At 43.9% G+C, this 22,500-nt stretch overlaps 1 protein-coding gene across 1 annotated transcript in view; it reads left to right on the top strand.

The window, feature by feature from the left end:
* LOC122802392 (E3 ubiquitin-protein ligase listerin-like) overlaps window positions 1–22,500 on the top strand; it is a 196,832-nt gene that overhangs the window by 47,822 nt on the left and 126,510 nt on the right. The window contains exon 2 of the mRNA XM_044072018.1: window positions 1,677–1,880. Coding sequence (XP_043927953.1) covers window positions 1,677–1,880 — 204 coding nt within the window. The remainder of the gene's footprint in view (window positions 1–1,676; window positions 1,881–22,500) is intronic.

The raw sequence follows: 22,500 nt of genomic DNA, 5'->3' as shown, positions 1-22,500 counted from the left end.
AAATCCAGGTAGATTACATTGATGTGCAAGTTGGTCATAAGAGTGGATCGGGTTTGAATGGCAACTCTTTCTAGTCATGAACCACTGTTGGAGGTTGTTTTCCACTGAGAAAACAAGTAGCCATATCCTTGGGATTGCTTTTAAGGTTATAGACCTATAGTTCACTGAATTTGTTTCCTCATTCCCCCCCTTGTACAAGGGTACAGCATTTTGTCCTCAGTCCCAAGCCACTTTTTTTTAAAGAACTGATGATACATTTCCCAAAGTTCTTAAGACTGTATGAAGTAGCCAGTCTGGTCTTTGCTTTACCTTACCAAGCACAGTTCCCTCTCCATTTCCTCCTCCTTTAGCCTGGCATATTTTTACATCTCTCCCCACTGCTCTGCAAACTGTCCTTTTCTGTCTGTATAGGTCTAGCCCACTCTTCCTACTATGTTGTACATTTAAAAGGGCTCTCTATTGAAATTTCAGCACACAAAATGCCAAGTGCTGATAAGACACAAAAAAAAAATTTAAAAAAGACCAAAATTATAGTTGAAGAATGAATCTTGAACATTGCTCTTCTCCTTTTAAACTTCTTTGCGTGTATGGGGTTGGGAGTGGGTAGGAGAAAGATCCCTTGCACACCTTGAACTTGCATACCAACTCAGAGATCATCATATGGAAAAGAGGGAATATTCTGGGAAATGGCCATCTTACACTTAATATATGTAAGTCTGCTTTTTAGGCTCTGTCGGGTCCTGACATTTCACATGGTAACCTTTAAATAACCATTTTTACCCCTCCTGATCCTTTCTGACAATTCCCTTTCAGCTTATGCTTTTGCTGTTCTCAACACATTTGTTTCCATTCTGCCAGCCTTCTTGTACTGAGCTGTTCTACCTCTCCAGCCATTCCTTTCCACCTATTTTTTGCTCTAAAGCTGACTTTACATTTCTCCTTAGCCACATTGTTAGTCTTTCTTTTTCCCCCCATTGTTTTTTTACCACTTCCCTGATTACTCCATCCTTTACAGATGCTTACAGCTTATTTACTGCCTCAATTTGCTCCCAGTCTCCTCATTTATATTTTATTAATCTGGCCCAATGCTGCATAACCATCTTTTTGAAATCCCACACCATAGCTTTTGCCTTTGGATTTTTTCCTTTGCTCCAATCTAAACTGTACATTGACATGGTCACTGGCAGCTAAATGTGCCTTCACTTGGACATCCATAATCCGTTGTACCTTGGTTAGGGCCACATCCAGAATTTTCTCCATTCTGGTTTATTCCATCAGTAATTGTCTGATCTCCTGATAGTCTAAGACCTCAGTAAGGTATTCTCCTTCTCTAACCTGATGCTTAGAATCACCTGGCCTGCCCTTGATAGATTTGGATTTAACATCATCCTCCTGCCCCACTCCTTTATTCTGTCCTCCAGCCCCATTGCATTTATATTTAGAGATGGCCTTTCTACTTGCATTTCTGAGTCAGTGGGATTTTTTTTAGAGCATGGTATCAGAGAATTTAATCAGGTGTGTGATTCATTTATGAATATGTTTTCATTGAAGTGTTAAATACATTGTTCTGAGTTAGTAGTTTATAACCTTGGTCCCAACTGAAATGCACAAATGCTTGTATTTAATGGGTAAAGTAATGAAAATCAGAATTACTTATGTTTAACATTTTGTTTCAGCCGTCTAGCAGTAGCAGAGCTGCTGAACTTCTTGCCAGAGAAAGTGGTGAGGTACCTGGCTTTATTGGTTTTGGAGCATGCCAGAATGATTTAGGATATGTACCAGTAGTTCAAGGAGCAGAAGAAATCGACAGCCTTGTAGATGCTGAGTTTCGTTTGGTCCTGCGGAAGTTGTATAAAAGAGATGCTACCACAAAGTTAAAAGTATGTATATATACATATATGTACATTATGTTCCTACTGATCGGAACTTGTTAGATTCTTTAGAAATAAAAAATCTTTCTAGCAGATACTGTTTGGTTTAAGAGAAGGATGTGGACATTTTGCTTGTGTTGTGTAAACTAGCATCTTTAAGAAAGTTAAATTTATGGAGTTAATGTTCTTATGAGAACAGTATGTATATTTGAAAAGTGAGACACATGGTAAGTGTGTGTATTTGTCTAGAAATCCATTTAGATGCAGAGTTGTCAAGTCTTGTTAGATTTTAGCAGAGCTTTACAAAGAACACCTAGCAGTCCCTTTATAAGTAAATGGCAACATACATCACTGATGGACCAGTGAAGTAGCTGTAATCTTTACTCAGAAATCGAAGTTATTTGTAACATATATATTTTTTCTACTTAAAAACTATAAATTTCTCTTAATTCTTGCAGTATAAAATTATTACTTTCAACCTTATTATGTCAGTAGAATATTTATGCTCATAAATTCAATTAACTTTGTTAGTGTTTACTACATAAAATGCATCACAGCTGGTAAAAATATTGCTGCATACACTATGAATTTAGAATTGTTATCAAAATGTCATGGTGTTTCATAAGAAGTTTATGCGGTACTACACTTGGACAGTGTGCTGAAAACCTACCTTAAGAACATGATAAAACAATTGTAAATTAAATTTTGCTTACTAAAAGCATTATTGTCTTAATCCTTAGTACTGCATTTGTTTCTAAGATGTTCTTTTGAAACATAAATATGCTATTAAGACCAAAAGAGATCTTCATGTCTTGTGTAAGTACACAGAGAAATGTAAGCAGTTTCAGAAATTTGTATTCCAGGTTATCGATTATGTTAGGGTACGTTGACAGTAAGTAAAGATGATGAATTGTAATTTAAAGAAGTGGCAAATAAGGTTAAATGCAAGTGTTCACCCAGGATATTTTAAATGTATGCAATATGTTTACCCAGTGATGGCTTTATATTATGACAACAGACCTTGTGATATAATTTTAATTGTAAATGTATTTGTTTAATGGATAAATTTACTAGTCCTTTATGGACTCTCTTCAGTAACTAAATGTGTTACAAGAGAAAGATAAATGTGATGCATCTAGGGAACTTATAACTTTTTAAAATGCCTTAAATTCACGAGTCTTAATTTGCAAAGCAAATTGCTTGATTTGCTGATTTACCAAAATATGTAATGTTTGAAGATATCCCCTGTCAAATGATTTGCTGCTGTTCTAAAGTTAAAGTAGTAGATGAGTTACTGTGGTGTTAGTATGTATACATAAGGGGTATATGAGGTACAGGAAGAATGGCACTCCCTACAAAACCTGCTTTTCTTGATGTGATATTGTATAATGCTTGTATCCCTATTATATACCAACAGTAGAGAATAGCATACATGTCAGAAAAGGCATGTCATCCCTATTTGTGTTAGCATGGTGTGTTATTTTTCTTTGTATTGTTTTAATGTATATATATTCAGTGTTTAATGATGAGTAATGCTGACTGTATTAAGGTAATGTATAGATGTCCTTCCATATCACTGTTTCAGTTTTCTTAACAGAAGGAATTTCCTGCCCAAGGGTAGCCCAACATCCAACCAGTATACCAAAGCCTTTATATCTTATAGGCGTCCTACATCACATGTATGTTCCCCATGCAGGGTGCAAGGCATAAAGGTGATATAGAGATGCATTAACCCAGAACTACTTTTCTGCAGTCTGAACACCATTGTTGAATGTTAGTCTGAATGCTGTTCGTAGTGCTGGTTACCAAGCTGTTTCCGATAAGTGCCTCTTTGGGGTTTCTTTTTTCTTTCTTTTTGTTGTTTGGAGTTCGTGTCATCCAAGAAGGGAAAATGTCAGTGTGGGAGGCATATTCCCCATAAAGACTGGTCACGACCAGTGTCTTTTTTACTTAGGTGCTTCCCCCGACTATACGCAGTGTTCCATCTGCCAAGTATGTGTGTCCCTAAGACTCTTCATAGTTTGTCATCTTTGTCCGTCTAAATTGAGAACCAACATTTTAAGCTATGGCCAAATTCTCTCACCCTGAGGGACAACCGTCCACAAAGAAGGTCAAGAAATCTAAGCCTGATCCTGTTGCTGTCCGCCCTCCACCGGACATCTCTCTAGCAAGCACGTAGTAGCCCTGAAGACTCTCCAGTGCTTGTGGTGTCTGATTCCGATGCTGTGACCACTTTGGAGGCTCACATGGGTCCAACTTGCACGTCCTCTTATGTTTTACAACCACCTGCTTTGGACATTGAGGGGGAACCACGGTTGATGTTTTTTGGGGGGGCCGAAGGGGATTCCTCAGATCTTCCCATACAAGACACAAGTTCTCTTATCTGTCCACTCTTCAGTTGACTTAGTGGGTAATAATGTTTTGAGTCCCTTCAGGCACCTTTTTTCTGAGGATGTCCTACAGGTATTGGAGGAGGTGAAAAAACACAGTACCAGAAAATCATGTTTGTCTAAGTGGAAAAGATTTTCTGTTTGGTGCCTCTCTCGACATCTGGATCCCTTTTCTGTGGGGATCCTATTGTTACACACACTTATGTAGGCGAGTTGCTTAATGCTCAGATTTTCATACGTGTTTGATTTTATGGTGCTCCTCTAACTACCATTGTTGGTGCTTCTTTTTCTCTTCCTCCTTCTTATCCTTTAGAGGGAATTCTTTTTCTTCTCTTTCTCTATTTCATTGACTATTAATGAAACTGTTAGACAAGCTTGCGAGTTTCAAGAAGTGCACTTCCTGTGGGCATAAGATTCCCAACTCTGATGCCCACAAGGAGTGTGCTTACTGCTTGGGCACTGCTCACTTAGTTACTGACTGCCCTAATGTGTGCTAGCTTCAACTCGCGAGCAGTTAGTGATTGCAGTAGCAAATTGGTTTTGAAGGGTCTCCTTCCTTCCTCTTCTGCAGCTGTTGGGGCTCCCAACTTCCACCAAGAAGTGTGAAAAAGGAAAGCCTGAATTGGCTCCAGAAGACAAGGACTTTAGAAAATGGTCCCCTGACCATTCACCAAGATCAGCTCCGACAACTGCGCCTCTTTCAAAGATTTCTAAAGAATTGAATCAAAACCCCTCGGATCCTACTACTTTGAAGCCCATGTAATGCATGTATTACTTTAATGCTTACTCTAATATACGTTTAGCTTAAAACTACTGCAACAATTTCATATTTTTCTTTCCCCATCTTAAAAGAGTAGCTTGACTTTTGTTAGAGTTCATTAGAGCTTAGCAAGCAGATGGTAAATGTTTCTTTTAACGTTTTTCATTGTTACATGATTATGTAGCATGTATTTGCATGGAACACATCTGAGATAAACCTGCTGAAAGTAAACACATAAACCATGTCCAGATAATAGTAAGAAATGTTTTAAGCTATCCTCCCATATGCATACCTTTTATCTGTTTACTCCTTACAGCCTTTGAAGTGTGTGTGTGTGTGTGTGTGTGTGTGTGTGTGTGTGTGTGTGTGTGTGCGTGCACGCGTGTTTTATCACAAGTTGGGGAAAGGTTTGAACTTTGTATGAACCACTTTATTTTTTTTATTTATAACATATAAAAATACTTAAATCTGTATATGTGGTTGAATCTCTCTATTTAGAGACATTCTGTATCATGATACTATTCTAATATATAATGTATTTGCATCCAGAATCATTGACAGTCTGTGTATTGAACTGAATAGTTGCATATGATGTGGTAACAAGTACTCCTTTTCACCTAAGTGTCCTCGAATCTGGCCCCACATTTTTTCCCAGAACCGATCTCTCCTCAACTCCATTTACCATCCTGGAGAGTATGCCAAGGAGACACTCCAGGCCACCATCAGCCAGCTCCTCCCTTAGGTCCTTCAGGAGCTTGTCTGAAACAGAGGTGGATAGGATGATGAGGAAGTTCCTCACAGCTCATATCCAGATGAGGGTAATTCCGTCTTTGTCTCCCACTGGACCCAAGAGCCTGCCCTCTACGAAACTTCAGTTAATATCTCATTTTCCAATTCCAACCTGTGGTTTGAATTCTTAGATCCAAAATCTTTGAGTGTGTCCTCATCCGATCTGAAGATGGGTCATTCTTCTACTCCGACCATGTTCTTGCGTCAGCTGGTTCTGACCTTTTTGGAGCAGGATGACTCTTGGTGCCAAAGTATCGGAACCGGCTCTGGGTTGTTGTGGTCTGCTCTGAAGTTGCTGAAGCTGTACTTGCCCCTAAGAGCCTCGGCGTTTAACATCTATGGTCCGAATCCCTTCTTGGGACAGAGGTCTGGGGGGATTCGGGGCATATCAGCATAGGGGACTTTGCCTCTGGTGCGGTTGTCTGCTGTTTCTTCTGGACCTTCTGCCTTTGAGGTAGTGGAAGGGGCCTTCTCAATGCCTAGAGAGAGAGGTCTTCTTTGCCCCCTTCAGATCTTGTTTGTATCCCACCATTAGATTTGAGCTCTGAGCCTCTCAGTTCTAGCCCACTGGGACAGCCAACTTGATCAAACCTCTAGTTAGTCCTCCCTCAGGACTCCATCACGTCTGATACCTCACCAGACCATCCCACTGATGAGATTCCTAAGAAGAGAACATTCAAAAGGAGACGCACACAGGGTTCGTGCAGGAATCCCTCACTAAGGACACCAACTTCAATGAAGGGGGGGCAGATCTCCACCTGATGACATCTCCTTTTGGAGAAATTCTGGAACTTTTAAAGCAAAAAGGTGGACAGTCTTCTGAACCTCCTCCCCAGGAGGAATTGGTCTTCTTGGAGGCTTTTAGGTCTGACCCAGTTAAGCTGGGGACCCCACCAGCTGATGAGCTGATAGATCTTAATTCACGCTGTGCATGAAAGGACTCTTTGGTACTGTGAAGCCTATTCCCAGGTGAACCAATAGGTTTTTAGCCCCCCAAAAGACAGAGCCCACTGGAGCAAGGGGGTCCCAATAGATATTAAGATATTAAGGTTGTGGTGGCAGCCACTAAGAAAGAGCTCATGGAGCAGAGGTCATCTGTTCACCCCCCCCCCCCAGTAGAGAGTCTACGGCTCTGGACAAATTTGGAATGTCTGTTTACACTTCATTGAACTTTGCCCTTTAGTTGCTGAATTATTTGGTGCACTTTACAAGGTTGATGCAAAGAGATTTGACAAAAGAGCTCTCAAAATCTCTTTCCGGGTCCATGTTATTGGAGGACCAGAACAAGGTTTCTTCAAAGGTGGCCACTCTTCAGTCTATATCTAATGAGTACATGAGGTGATATCCCACAATGCAGAGGGTACCTCACAGGTGGCGGGTTCAGGCATAGCCATCAGTAGACATGCCTGGATGTGCCTGTGCAATTTTTGGAGCCCTTCAACTCTTTAATTCATCAATTCTCCTTTTGATGAATCCTCCTTGTTGGGCCCAAAGGTAAGGGAAATGCTCTCCAGAAGTGAGCAAGATAGAAAGACCTTGTATGCCATTGAGGGGTAGAAAAACACATCTCGGAGACCCTTCTCCCGGAATCGGTGAGGAGGTAGAAAGATGTGGTTTAACAAGTTCTAAGCTCCTTTCCAGGACTCACAAGGAGATGGTGTTTTCCCTCCTGGCTCTCAGAAAACTAATGGAAGATGCCACCCCTGCAGCAAAGGTGGCCTGTAGAACTAGGGTTTCTGGGATTCCTTCTCAAAAAAACCCTTCTGGCACGCCTAAAAGGTTGCCCAGCTGTTGTTCTGTAGAGTAATTGGGGGGGGGGGGGCTGTTGCCTCTGCACCACAACGACTAGACATCCATCACAAAAGATACTTAGGTGCAGAGGATCATATCCAGAGGTTATTTCATACAATTTTCCCAAATGTCCCCTGCAAAAATAAAAAAGGATCCCCAATGTTCCACCCAATTGGTGGGAGGCAGCAGCCTTAGAAATAGAAAACCTGCTAGCAAAAAGAATCGTCCAGAAGGTCCGCACTGACCAGATAGGATCTGGCAACTACTCAGGATTCTTTAGTGCCAACAGAGAATAGGGAACATGAGACCCATCCAAGATCACAGCAAACTAAACTAGCATGTGAAATATTCAACATTCCTGATGGTCACTGTTCATTCCATTTTGCCCCTGCTGTGAAAGTATGATTGGATATCCTCAATAGATCTTCAGAATGTGTACTAGCACAAGAAGATGAACAAGGCTCCAGAAGATAGCTGTTCTTCTCGATGGGAAGCAGTCATTACTAGTTCAGAGCATTGCCCTTTGGCCTTACCACAGCTCCCAGGGTGTTCACCAAATGCATGACAGTGGAAGCAGCTCACCTAAACTTCTTGGGATTCTGGGTGTTTCCGTGCCTAGACTGTCTCCTGACTGCTCTGACTAGGCATCTACTTATACAAGTGAGAGACTACTTGATCCAGTTGTATACAAGTGAGAGACTACTTGATCCAGTTGTCTCCATCTGGGCATCACAGTCAACTACAAGTCACAGCTCACATCTACACAGAATCTGGAGTTCATAGCTGCTCATTTAGACACAGTCAGTCAGATAGCATCACTTCCTCCCAACAAGAGTACAAATACTCAGATCCCAGGTCATGGAAGTGATTTTGCATTCTTCTCCACCACCACGACAAGTCATGCAAGCCTTAAGGTCCATGGCAGCAGCAGTTACTCCAGTTCCATTAACCTCAGCTTTGGCCAGCTAAGAACTTGGTTATATTCAACTGGACGTATAAGAGAATTTAAGTACCTTTATCTGCACTTTTTGTTTTAAAAAATACAGTATTTAATTTGATTTAAACTGTGTTGAAGGAATATTTAACTCAAGTGGCAGTTATTCTGCTCTTTAGTAACTTGAACTGAAGCTAGTGTGTTATTTGCTAGTAATTACAGGTGTGGGGGTAGCCACATTCTTTGATTTCCTGTCCTTGCCTTTTTAAGTGGTGCATTGTGAAATTTTTATTGCTTAAAAACCTCAGCTTTGGCCAGCTAAGAACTTGGTTATATTCAACTGGACGTTTAAGAGAATTTAAGTACCTTTATCTGCACTTTTTTTTAAAAAATACAGTATTTAATTTGATTTAAACTGTGTTGAAGGAATATTTAACTCAAGTGGCAGTTATTCTGCTCTTTAGTAACTTGAACTGAAGCTAGTGTGTTATTTGCTAGTAATTACAGGTGTGGGGGTAGCCACATGCTTTGATTTCCTGTCCTTGCCTTTTTAAGTGGTGCATTGTGAAATTTTTATTGCTTAAAAACCTTAGCTTTGGCCAGCTAAGAACTTGGTTATATTCAACTGGACGTATAAGAGAATTTAAGTACCTTTATCTGCACTTTTTTAAAAAAAATACAGTGTTTAATTTGATTTAAACTGTGTTGAAGGAATATTTAACTCAAGTGGCAGTTATTCTGCTCTTTAGTAACTTGAACTGAAGCTAGTGTGTTATTTGCTAGTAATTACAGGTGTGGGGGTAGCCACATTCTTTGATTTCCCATCCTTGCCTTTTTAAGTGGTGCATTGTGAAATTTTTATTGCTTAAAAACCTCAGCTTTGGCCAGCTAAGAACTTGGTTATATTCAACTGGACGTATAAGAGAATTTAAGTACCTATGTTAAGTTGTCTATCTCGCCTTCATTCTTGCTGGATGGGTTCGGAGCAGACCTCGGCTCCGACTCGGCCACTCTAAAAGCTCGAGAGTTGGTTCCACCGGCTCGAGGCTCCCCCTATATCCCACAATGCTAGGCGTGAGTTACCTCAGATCTCGCTTGCGCTACAGCGATCAAGGTGTGTTTTCTACCGGCTCCAGGTTAGTGAAAGTTAGACTAGTTTAAATTCTTTAGACTTAGGCTAGCTCTGTGTATTTTCTTTCCCTTTAGTGTAGTGGACTTATTATCCCTTCTACCTTTTATCCATCCCCCTTTTTTTCTAAAGAACTTATAGTTCTTTCCCTAAGGCCTTCGGCCCTTCCTTCCCTATCCTTAGGGTGTGTATGTGTTTAATTAGGAGTTCTATTTAACTTACCTTTAGTTTAAATAATTCCTTTGAACCCTATTAGTGTAATCTGTGTGTGTGTGTTTTCTGTGTGATTACACTTGTTCCTTGAATATGTCCAAAGATACTAAGGTATCAGGCTTCAAGAAGTGTGACTTGTGCTGTCAGAAAATGTCTCTGACAGATGGTCACACTTCTTGTGTGTATTGCCTGGGACCTTTACACCTGCAGGACTCTTGTGCTGTATGCCATGGCTTCAGCCCTAGAGTCCTGCAGGAGAGAAAAAATAAACTCATCTTAAGGGGTTTAATTAAGCCTGAAGGTTCCCTTTCTGTGTCATCGGGAAACCTTCTAAGGCTTCTAAGACCTCGGCTCCAGCTTCAGAGTCGAGGCCTAAGGCTCAAGCCTACTGCTTCATCGGCTCGGCTGGAGCCGATGAGTCTTGACTGCAGTATCCGTGGTTTCTCGGCTCGGCTGGAGCCGAGGCATTAGAGATTCCTGGGTCGGCTCGATCAGACCATGGAGCCGACATCTAGAAAGAGATCGAGGTCACCGTCCCTTGGCTCTGTTCATTCGGCTCCAGCGTCTCCCCTGCTGTCTGAGCGAGCCATAGATCTCACTCCTCCAGGTCATCGAGGCTCTCGGATCACGACCTCCAGAGGGTAGTGAGTAGACTTTGAAGTCCGAGGCACTGGCCCAAATGCTCCAGAGTCCGACTCATCAGTCGATGCCTCAACTTGTTCCAATAAATATTCCTCCTCCGACTCCTTTGAGCTCGGGCAGGCGTCGGGACCGAGACTGTGGTAGCGTCGAGCCGATACATTTGTCTTTGGCTCCGTCGTCGGCTCCGATTTCTTCTTTGAGGAATCTCGGCGCCGGGCTTCCCTCGGCTCCGAGGGGTGAGTGGCATCGGACCCTTGTCCGACCCCTCTCCCTCTCGGTGCTTGCTTGGCTGGTGAGTTCGGCTCCGACATGGGCCTCGGAGCCATCTCTGTCGGTGCCGAGGGAGGTTCTCAGCTTCTTGGAGTGGGGACCTCTGGCTCTGCCTGACAGGGGTGCATTCGAGGTCATGCGGAGTGTGTTGGAACCTTGTTCGACTCCACAGTCGGCTCCGTCAGCCCCTCCCACTTCGGTGCCTTTGGTTATGTCAACTCACTCCCTCATCCCAGACCGCAGAGAGCAAGCTCCTCAAGAATCCCCTGTGGGGATCTCATCCTCTTCCGAGGCCTCTCCTGAATTGGCAGGGGAGCCCCCTAGGAAGAGAAAGTGTAAGAGGAAGCACATAGACTCACCTGAGTCTGTCACCTCTGACACAGATTTAGAGGATTCCGAGGGTTCCCCGTTCCCCTTCTGAAGATGTCTCTTTGCAGACATTCTAGAGATCCTGAAACAGAGGGAAATTGGCCAGCCCTTAACCCTTCGGAGGATGAATCTGTGTATCTTGAGGCGTTTGGCTCGCCCTTCCACCTCCTGGGTGTCCCCCTTTGATCCCATCATGCAGGTGGTTGCAAAAAAGGCCTGGACGACAACTGATTCAGTAGACCCTACCCCAGGAGACCCTCCAAATTTATAACAGCACCAACTGACAAGCAATTTCTCACAAAAGGTGTTTCTGTGGATGCTATGGTGGTAGCTGCTGCCACCAAGAAGGAACTAGCTGATCCTTCAGTGCCTGTTCATCCCCTAACAAAGAATCTAGGTCTATGGACAGGTGGAAGCGGATGTTCTCGTCAGCGACCTTTGCTATGCGTTAAGCTGAACTACCTATGCCATTTTACTCGTCTTCAAAGAGACTTGATCAAAGAAGCGAGTGACATGTTGAAGGATCCTACGGCTGCAGGTTTCAAGACAAGATGAACACTCAGCTGGCTACCCTGAACTCCATAGCTAACTCCTCCATGCCTCCTTTCTTATGTGGCTGATGGAGCGAACAGGGTCAAGGGACAGGTGTGGCCTTACGCAGGCATGCCTGGATGCGGCTATGCAACTTTGCAGACCCCTTTAAAACGTCTTTCACTAATTCCCGTTTGATGGATCATCTCTTTGGTCCTCAAGTGAAAGAAACCTTGACTAGGTGCGAGACAGATGGCAAGACTCTTTCTGCCGTCGAGTCCGTTTTCTACTCCTTCTAGGCCTTACCCCAAAGGCCAGAAAAGTAGGAAAATGTGGTTCATAAACAATCTCAAGGGACTTCGCCTGACGACAAAGTCGGTTCCCACCAGAGGCAGAGGGGGAACAACAATGGTAGACGTCGCCCTAGAGGCAGGGGTCTGCAGAACCAGGGCAATCGGAAGTCTTCTCTGATAAGCCCTTTCAGGATCCCTGGGGTGCTGCCCGACTGCCCACCCTCCCAGGCGGTCTGGGGGAGATTGTCACTGTACCCAGAAGCCTGGCTATCCCTGACTCAAGACAAATCGGTACAGTCCATCATTTCCGAAGGCTATTCCATTCCCTTCATTCGCATTCCAAACCGATCAAAAAAATCCCTTCCAGATGTTCCACCCGCTCAAAGGGATCTTGCAGCTTTGGAAATTGCAAAGCTGCTTGCAAAAGAGCAATTCAGCCAGTTCCAGCAGACCAGCAAGGATCCGGAATCTACTCCAGGTTCTTTTTAGTTCCAAAGAAAACAGGGGACTGGAGACCAATTTTGGATCTCAGTATCTTGAACAAGTCAGTCAAGAAAACAAGATTTCGGATGGTCACGCTGCAGTCCATCCTTCCCCTTTTGGGAAAGGAAACTGGATGTGCTCTATAGACCTTCAGGATGCGTACTATCACATAAAAGTGAACAGGCGCACCACAAGATTCCTCCGCTTCAGGCTGGGAACCAGTCATTTTCAATTCAGGGCCCTGCCCTTTGGTCTCACCACTGCCCCCCGGGTGTTTACCAAATGCATGGCAGTGGTAGCTTCTCACCTGAGACGTCAAGGATTCCAGGTGTTTCCATATTTGGACGACTGGCTCCTCACAGCTCCCACCAAGCATCTTCTCCTAATGGCCAGGGACTACACTTTTCGCATTTGTCAAAAGTTAGGCATTTCAATAAATTGCGAAAAGTCTGTTTTGTCACCTTGTCGTACTATTACCTTCATAGGCGCAAATCTAGACACAGTCAACATGTCTGCGAGACTAACACATCAGAGAATAGCAGACATACACAAACTGGTCTCACTCCTCTTCAGCAGCAACAGAGTCAAAGCCAGGTTAGTTCTGAAAGTGTTGGGGATTATGGCGGCTGCCATACCTCTGCTTCCATTAGCCAGATTCCACATGAGAATCCTTCAATGGATGCTCTTCACGCAATGGTCATACCAGCAACTTCCGATGTCCCACACCATTATGATTACGCAGACATGCAGGAATCATCTTCGGTGGTGGATGTCTTCCCCTCAGCTCTTATTGGGAAGACCCTTTGTCCCTTCCTCCGGTTGCTACTCTGACAACGGACGCCTCCTGATCGGGTGGGGGGCATTATCAGGGCAGAACTGTCCAGGGCACATGGCAACCACACGAATGCCACTTGCACATAAATGTTCTAGAGATGAGAGCAGTGCTTTTAGCGTTGCAAGCCCTTCAAGACTCTCTTCCCTTGGGAACGATAGCAATCCAGATGGACAATATGTCTGTAGTGTGGTATATCAACAAACAAGGCGGAATCAGGTCCTACCCCTGTGTCGAGAAGCACTCAGACTGTGGCAATGGGTGATTTCTTCTCAGCGGTTTCTGATAGCAACGCACATCCCGGAAGTCCAATCAAATCGCGGACAAGTTGAGCAGAGCTATCCTCATGCCTCACGAGTGGTCTCTGAAAGACTCTGTTGTGAGAGAAATTTTTCTCAAGTGGGGTCAGCCTTGCTGCGACCTTTTGCTACTCCCAAAACAGCAAGTGCAGAGATTATTTCACCCTATTCCCTCTACCAGGTCAGCCCAGCAGAGGCGCTCTAGTCCAAGTTTGGCCCGGGACTTCTGTATGCATTTCCTCCTTCCCACTAATCTCTCAAGTGATACAGAAAGCTATCGCTCAGAAGGCCTCGTTTATCCTCATTGCTCCTTACTGGCCTCGACAGGTTTGGTTCCCCTTTCTACATCAATTTCTGTTGGGCGACCTTGGCATCTGGACCTAGTTCCAGATCTTTTGATCCATCAGTCGGGTCAGTTTCATCGCTCCCTTCCCTCTCTGAACCTCACTGCTTGGTTCCTCCAATTCCAACCTTAGCCAGGCTTCCTCAAATATCTCACTCTGTCCGAGATATTTTGATAGCTTCCCATAAATCTTCCACTCGGAAGATTTATTTGAGTAAGTGGAAGCGTTTATATTGGGCTCAAGGAAGGACATAGATCCTTTCACTGCTTCCATCCAAATGGTCCTTGATTTTCTAGCTGAACTCTTCCATGCAGGTTCATCTCCTTCTACTCTTAAAGTTCAATTGGCAGCTATTTCTAACTTTCATGTGGGCATTTCAGAGTCTGTCATAATGTCCCTCAAGCTTTGCAAAGCTTTTTGAAGGAGTTTTTCTACTCAGACCTCCTATAAGAAATCCTCCTCCTCCTTGGGACCTAAATTTATTTCTTAGTTCTTTGATTCTTTCCCCTTTCGAACCTGCAGCCTCCTGTTCTTTAAAATTGCTATCATGGAAGACACTCTTTCTGGTAGCTATTACTTCAGCTAGAAGAGTTTCAGAACTTCATGCACTCAGCTGTCGACCTCCTTATCTGTCGTTCCATAAGGACAGGGTATCTTCTGAACCAACCCGTCCTTTTTACCTAAGATAGCCTCGGCGTCTAACCTGAATCAAAGCATTGACCTCCCTGTGTTTTTCCAGAATATTCTAACAGGTCTGAACAAAATTGCATTGGCTAGATGTTCATCGTCAGTTAAGGTACTATTTGGATAGAACCAAACAATTCAGAAAATCTGACCAGCTGTTTGTCTCTTATGCAGAAGGCAGGAAGGGACTTTCAGTTTCAAAGGTATCATTATCTAGATGGCTAACATCTCTGATTTCCCTTGTTTATGAAATTAGACACCAAAAGCTGCCTAACAAACCTAAAGCCCATTCCACCAGAGCTTTGGCTACTTCTATAGCCTTCAAGACAGACTGCCTATTGACACCATTTGTGCAGCGGCTACTTGGGCTACTCCTCACACTTTCATTTCTCATTATAAGTTGGATTTAGCTTCTAGGCATAGAGCTAACTTTGGTTCCACTGTTCTCAAGAGTCTGTTCCGTTAGGCCACCGGGACAAGGTGCTAGGGACGCGGTCCCATCCAGCAAGAATGAAGGCGAGATAGACAACAACATATAGAAGTTATGTTCTTACCATAACGTTCCATGTTAGTTGTCTTCTTCTCGCCTTCTTCTTGCTCCCCCTCCTTCCCCCTGGCCTGGACAGACCTAGAGGAGTTTTGATTGTGACCTGTCTTTCTACCACCTCTTTACTTTAGGTATATGCTGCTGTGCATATTTTCCTGGATCAGGATGTAGGTCACCCTTCTCTTCTCCCTGGTTTATAGAGGTGGACTTTGTTTATAATTATTCTATTGCTATTATAAGCTGGGCCTAGCTTACAAACGAGATCTGAGGTAACTCACGCCTAGCATTGTGGGATATAGGGGGAGCCTCGAGCCAGTGGAACCAACTCTCGAGCTTTTAGAGTGGCCGAGTCGGAGCCGAGGTCGGCTCCGAACCCATCCAGCAAGAAGAAGGCGAGAAGAAGACAACTAACATGGAACGTTATGGTAAGAACATAACTTCTATTTATCTGCACTTTTTTAAAAAAAAATACAGTATTTAATTTGATTTAAACTGTGTTGAAGGAATATTTAACTCAAGTGGCAGTTATTCTGCTCTTCAGTTATTCCCACCCAGCCTCCCTGTTTTTGTTTTGGTGTTAATCTTGGTGGCCTTGAAACTGCCCACCCCTCAGCCTGCCTCTGGGCCCATCTCATTTGCTCACCCAACTGAGTGCAGTGAGATCATATTCTGATTTCAGGCACTCCTACTGTGTACAAAGAGAGCATCTGGGGAAACAGACAAAAAAAGAAAATTAAGCTTATTTCCTGCCTTTCCTGTTAAGTGGTATAGACTATTTGTAGGCTTCTGAGCCCCCAGGCCCTTCTGTGTGTGAGGGAAGCCTTCTGGATTGTTTTTTTTTTTCTTATAACTAGCCAGTTTTCTAGTTTCAGCACTCAAATCTGTTTCTTTGATCTCAGCACTTGTTCAGATAAAAAAAAAAAAAAAATTATCTGCTTTTACTGTACTTGTGTTTCTACCTACTTCATTTTACTTTTGCATCATCTTAAAAATACTCAATTGTATTTATTACTGCTTGGTGTAACTCATTCTAAGCCTTTTGGTTTAAACACTTGGGCTTCGGACCAGTTGTTTTGTACTGAGAGGGTTTGTGGTCTGCACTGTTGTGGCAGAACAGGTAGCTTACATCCTTCTAGGTTGGGAACTGCTGATTGAGGGCTCAGTGTCTGTTATTCTAAAAGTGTATTAATTCTGGTTTAAGCACTTGGGCTTTCAGGCCAGTTATTTTACATTAAGAGTGTTCGTGGTCTGCACTCTTGTGGGAGGAGAGGCTGGACTCTGCCCTTCTGAGCTGGGAATTTCTGGTTAAAGGCTTATAGTGCATGCATATCTGAACTGCTTCTTACGAAGTTGGTGCCTTGTTTGCTGTGGCATAGACTGGATTCGGGCCTGCTGGATCTAGCTTTGTTTGTGTAACTTGAGCACTAATCCAGACATTCTCTAAAGTATTCAATTGTATTTATTACTGCTTGGTTGTAACTTGATTAAAGTGTAGCTATCATTCTAAGTCTTTTGGATTAAGCACTTGGGCTTCAGACCAGTTGTTTTACATTAGGAAGGTTTGTGGCAAGCACTGTGGTGGCAGGACAGGTAGCTTTCATCCTTCTAAGTTGGGAACTGCTGATTGAGAGCCCAGTGTCCAAGGGTATTAGTTCTGGTTTAGGCACTTGGGCTTCAGGCCAGTTATTTTACATTAAGAAGGTTCGTGGTCTGCACTCTTGTGGGAGAAGAGGCTGGACTCTGCCCTTCTGAGCTGGGAATTTCTGGTTAAAGGTTTATAGTGCCTGAATATTTGAACTGTATCTTACTGAAATTGGTACACCTTGTTTGCTCTAGCATAGACTAGATCCAGGCCTGCTGAATCTAGCTTTGTTTATATGCTTGTTGTTTGTTTGCTTGTTATTTCCCTGGAAGCTAATTCCACCTAATCTGGGCTTCTCAGCTTCTGTGGATCACTAGTGATATCTGCATTGCTTACTGTACTAGTTTCTTGTTTCACTTGAAAGAAAGTTACTGTTTGTCGTTTTTGCATTTAGTTACTTGTAACACATTGCACTCAAGTTACCTGGCACTTGCTCACTAAAGCAATTATATAAGTCAGCACTAAAAATTAAAAGCACTACACCCTCACTCCCCACTGGCCCTTGTTTTCAATTATTAAGGAATTCCCAATATTATTCTAGCATGTCCAAAGGTCAGTTGTCAATCTCCTCTCCGGTCCAGCTGGTGAATCTGGGAATCTTGAGGCAATGTTATAAGTGCCTCATGTACACAGACAACCCTCTCCTCCTCCCACATAACACAAATACTTGAGAGATGCAGCTATTTAGCCAAACTGGAGGCTGAGCTCTCTCAACTCAGGACTGGCAAGACCAGACAGGAGGAGAAGGCAACTACACACACCACAAAACCAGCCTCACATAATGCTACCACACCACTGAATCAAACACATAAACACACAAAGACATACTCGGAGGCTCTGAGTAAAATTTACCTAAACAGCAGAGGCCTCCAAAGCAGACACCCAAACAACTGCTACCTCAAGACACCCCACAAGCAACACATAAACCACAAAAGCAGTGTGCAAAGCAGTCACAGCCCTTAAGGCCAAATACAACACCAAACATACTTGTCATAGGTGACTCCATAGTCAGACACACTGACGTCCCACTCACCAGGCTGAACAAGGAGAGGGTCACAGTAAGCTGCCTATCGGGTGCTAGAATCCGCCACATAACAGAAGCACTCTGGTCACTCCACGGCAAGTACAAATATGACACAGTCATTGTCCATGCTGGTGTGAACAACCTGAGACGTACCTCCCTGGACTACATGAAAAGAGACATAGAGGAGCTCTCTGATTATGTAGCCCAGGCAGGTATGACCCTGACCCTGAGCAGTATCCTTCCTTCACCAAGAATGATGCCACAATATAGAGACAAGATGATCAGCTTTAACAATTTGCTTAATGTCTGGTGTCATTCAAAGGGGATCCAGTGTCTGTCTGCCTGGGATGACATGCTTGACAAGCCACGCTGCTTCACAGGGGACGGCTTGCACCTGTCACCCCTGGGATTCCGGATATTGGCTAAGGCTCTTGCCACCCCCGTAGTGCCTTTTTTAGGCAAGGCTCAAATTCTAAACCTACCACCCTAGAAAACAAAAATGGGAAGAAACTGAGGGTAATGCTGCTCAATGCCAGAAGTCTAAATCTCAAAATGCACGACTCGAGGCCCTTCTCAGTATGGAGAACATCGATGTCTGTGCTGTAACTGAAACCTGGTTCAAGGCTCCTGAGAGCACCCTGGCACTATTAAGTTTTACCTCATATCATGCGTTCCGGCCCCCAAACCCGGACCACACCACAAAAGGAGGGGGTGTATCCATATTCATAAAGGATACCCACACCTCCAGGTTGGTGGCAACGCATGAAGCTTCGGAAACCATCCAGGTGCAACTAACCATAGGCAAAACTGCTCTACAAATTGTAGCATGCTACAGGCCACCCTCTCAAACTCAGGAACCCCACACAGCCTTCCTGAAGACACTGGAGGGTATAAATGTATCTCCAAATACCATCATATTGGGTGACTTCAACTACCGAATATAGACTGGGAACATTACTCAAGCCCTAACTTTCTAGCCCAACGGTTCCTGGAGTTCATAAATTCAAATGCCATGGAACAGCTAGTCACTGTTCCCACGAGAGGAGAAAATATACTAGATCTCATTATCACAAACATGGGGACAAAATGCTCCACACCGGAAGTATATCCCTCATTGGTGAGATCTGATCATAAACTAATCTCACTGGAAATCCACATCCCACCCCACCCCAAACAAAAGACCACAGTGAAGAACTTCTCTAAAGCAAACTTCACACTACTCAAGACTGGTGTGGTATCCTTCAAGGCCCCTGAGCCAGTGGAAACCACAACCCAAGCTGCGGAAGCCCTTACAGATGCCTTATATGAGCACCTCCAGGACTGCATGGATCAGGCAATCCCAAATAAAACCAAGACTCTTTCCACAAAGGGCAAACGTCCAGTCTGGTGGACCCCAGCCATTAACAAACTTTACAATAAGAGGAGAAAGCTATTACATGATAGAACAAAATCCATAAAGGGAAGTCACCCTGATCATTATTAGTAAAAAATCTGAGCACTCATAAAATCAACTAAGGCCAATTTTGAGAGAAAAATTGCCATGGATTCAAAGGACAATCATAAGGCCTTTTTCAGCTATGTTAGGAACCTGGGTGGAAACTCCCAGATATGCTCAGAATTAGTCCAAAATGATACAAAAATCACTGAACCCACAGACATTGCCAACATACTGGCAGACAGGTTCAGTGCAAACTTCACCCCCCTCTCCCCTAAAGGAGAGATAACTATCCCAGCAGAGTGTAGCCTCCCAGACATCTCAAATCGCGGTGAAAGCTAAAAACACAGCATCAATGGGACTGGATGGTGTCCCCGGCTGTGTGCTACACGAGCTAAATGAGGAATTAAACCGCACATAAGGCAGCTGTTTAATCTCAGCCTTACCACAAGATTCGTGCCCAAGGGTGGCGTGCGGCAACTGTGGTCCCACTCCAAAGGCGGTGCCTCTACGGACCCTGGTAATTACCGCCCCATAAGCTTAACAAGTCTAGTCTGCAAAGCTATGGAGAGGATCATAATGGAGCTCATAAACAAAGATATAGGGGACTTGCAGACATTGGACCCGACCCTGTTTGGCTTCGTCAAGGGCAGATCATGCCTTTTGAACTTGGTCGAATTCTTGAAACAGTCACCAAGGCCATTGATGAGGAAAGGCAGTCCATACAGCCTACCTTGACCTTGCAAAGGCCTTCGACACAATACCCCACTTGGGTATTGTAGAAAAACTTACCAGCTTAAATGAAAACCCATATGTCACAAGATGGGTTGCAAACTGGCTTAAGGACAGAACCCACAGGGTTAGAGTTGCTGGCGCTATGTCAGATTCCAAGCCGGTCACAAGCGGTGTCCCACAGGGCTCGGTCCTTGGCCCCCTATTGTTTGGCATCTACTTCTCAGAAGTACAGGCCAACATGGGAGGACTTTGGCTGACAACGTTTGCAGACGAATGCAAACTGGGCGCCATAGTGGAAAGTGCATCGGACACGGATATCCTTCAGAAGGGACTCACGGAAACCGATAGCTGGTGCCAGAGCCATGGCCTGAAGTTAAAAGCCAAAAAATGTATAGTCATACCCTTCAGGAAAAACAAGGTAACCCCAAGCTACCATATAGGTGGCAATCCACTAAGCACAGAAGAGGTTATCAGGGACCTGGGGACCCAGGTTGACAGTGGCCTTTCTTTTGACACTCACATTGCTAAAGTGGTTAGAAAGACCTTCTACATTGCCCACCTGATCATGAAGGGATTCACATCCAGATCTAGTGAGGTCATTGTTCCCTGTACTCTTCACTTATCAGACCAATGATCGAGTACAATGCCCCATTCGGGATGTATCGCACCTGACATCTGCAGCAATTGGAGAGACCCCAAAAGTTCCTCACCAAAAGGATAAAGGGACTCCAAAATCTGTCATATGCTGGCAGATTGAAGAAACTCCAGCTCTATTCAGTTGCATACCGTCTGCTCAGAGGTGACATGTGCCTGACATACAAGGCCATGTCCAACCCGGAATTAATGGACATGCTCCACCTCAAAAAATCCAAATCCACCAAAACCACTAGAGCAAGCGACTTAAACCTTAGCACAGATATAAATAGGACGTGCTGGAGGGATAGATTTATCACTCAGAGACTCCCTATGCTGTGGAATAAAATCCCGGTCCATGTGAGGCAGAGCACCTCGCTGGCTCTGTTCAAGAGAAATCTTGACCTGTGGATGGGAGATCGTTGGTTTATCCCGGGAATCATCTCTGTGTCACTGCCGGACAGAGGCACAACAAACTAATGGGCACAGTAAAAATTTGAGCTAGGCTTATAAATGCTTTAGGGCAGATAGCCTAGTATAAACCTATGAACCTATATGTGGATTCTACAGTGGACTCTTTCAGTACAGTGGGCTGTTCTTCAGCAGCCCTTGTACTCACCACTCCGGATCACACAAGTTTGCAAGAAATACCTTCTTTAGTGGATCTGTTCAGACAAAGGTTCTCAGGGCCTCCATTTGTTCTTCTGCTACCAGTGGCCACAGTTACCATGGACGCCTCCCAACTGGGGTGAGGTGGGTCTTTTCTTGGGCAGGACAGTCCAAGGTACATGGTCTCCAGAAGAGGCTAATTTGCACATCAGTGTCCTAGAGAGGACAGCAGTCCTTCCATTGCAAGTTCAAGATATTCTCCTGTCTGGGATGATTGCAGTTTGAATGGATATGTCTATAGTCTGGTACATCAGCAAACAGGGGGGAAACCAGATATTATCCTCTATGCTAAGGCAATGAGAGTGTAGCAATAGTTGATCTCTTTTAGCCGCTTGCTCATAGCAATGTATATACCAAGGGCTAACCAGTGTGCTTGCAGACAAATGAAGCAGGTCCATTCTGATGCCTCCTGAGTGGTCTGTCAATGTCTGAGTGACAGAATTTTCCATTGATGGGGCCAGCCATACTGTGATTTATTTATTTATTTGCTTCTCCCATCAACAAGTACAGCAGGTTCTTCGCCCTGGTCCCTCATTTGAAGGAGTCGCTGAGAGATGCTGTACTTCATGATTGGCTGTCTGGTCTCCTCTATGCTTATCCCTCTTTACCTGTAATCACCAAATTCCTACAGAAAGCATACTGGTTTAAGAGCAGAGTTGTCCTTTATTACACCTTTTTGGCCTTGTCAAATTTGGTTTCCCTTCTTGTGACCTCATCTTCTGTATCCACCCTGGATACTGGACCTCAGAACGGACCTTCTGTCTCATACATCGGGGATGACTCATCTGGACATAACAAACTTAAAGCTGACTACATGGTTTCTCCAGTTCCAGTGATGATTAGACAACCCAAGCTTAAGCCCGTAGTCAGTGACTCTACTCCTCTATGGGGCTTAACTGTTTTGCTTCAAGGTCTGGTCAAAAGCCCTTTTGAACCTTCAGCCAAGATGTCTGGAATTCTTGTCCGGGAAGACAGTTTTTCTAGTTATTACGTTGGCTAGACTCTAGTATCTGAACCCCAGGCTATTTCCTCCAAATCTCCCTACCTGTTTTTCATAAGGATAGAGTCTCCTTACTTACCAATCCATCCTTTTTACTTAAGGTGGCTTCTGAGTCAAACATTAATCAAGTTGTTAACCTCCATTTTTTAAAAAAAGTTTAAAAAATTTTTTTACAAATGGTTGGTGTTATT

This window comes from Protopterus annectens, chromosome 5.part0 (assembly GCF_019279795.1).
Source record: "Protopterus annectens isolate FY-2018-M chromosome 5.part0, PAN1.0, whole genome shotgun sequence".
Lineage (NCBI taxonomy): Eukaryota > Metazoa > Chordata > Ceratodontiformes > Protopteridae > Protopterus > Protopterus annectens.
The sequence above is the reverse complement of the archived record's forward strand: the minus strand, read 5'-3'. Positions and strand labels throughout refer to the sequence as shown.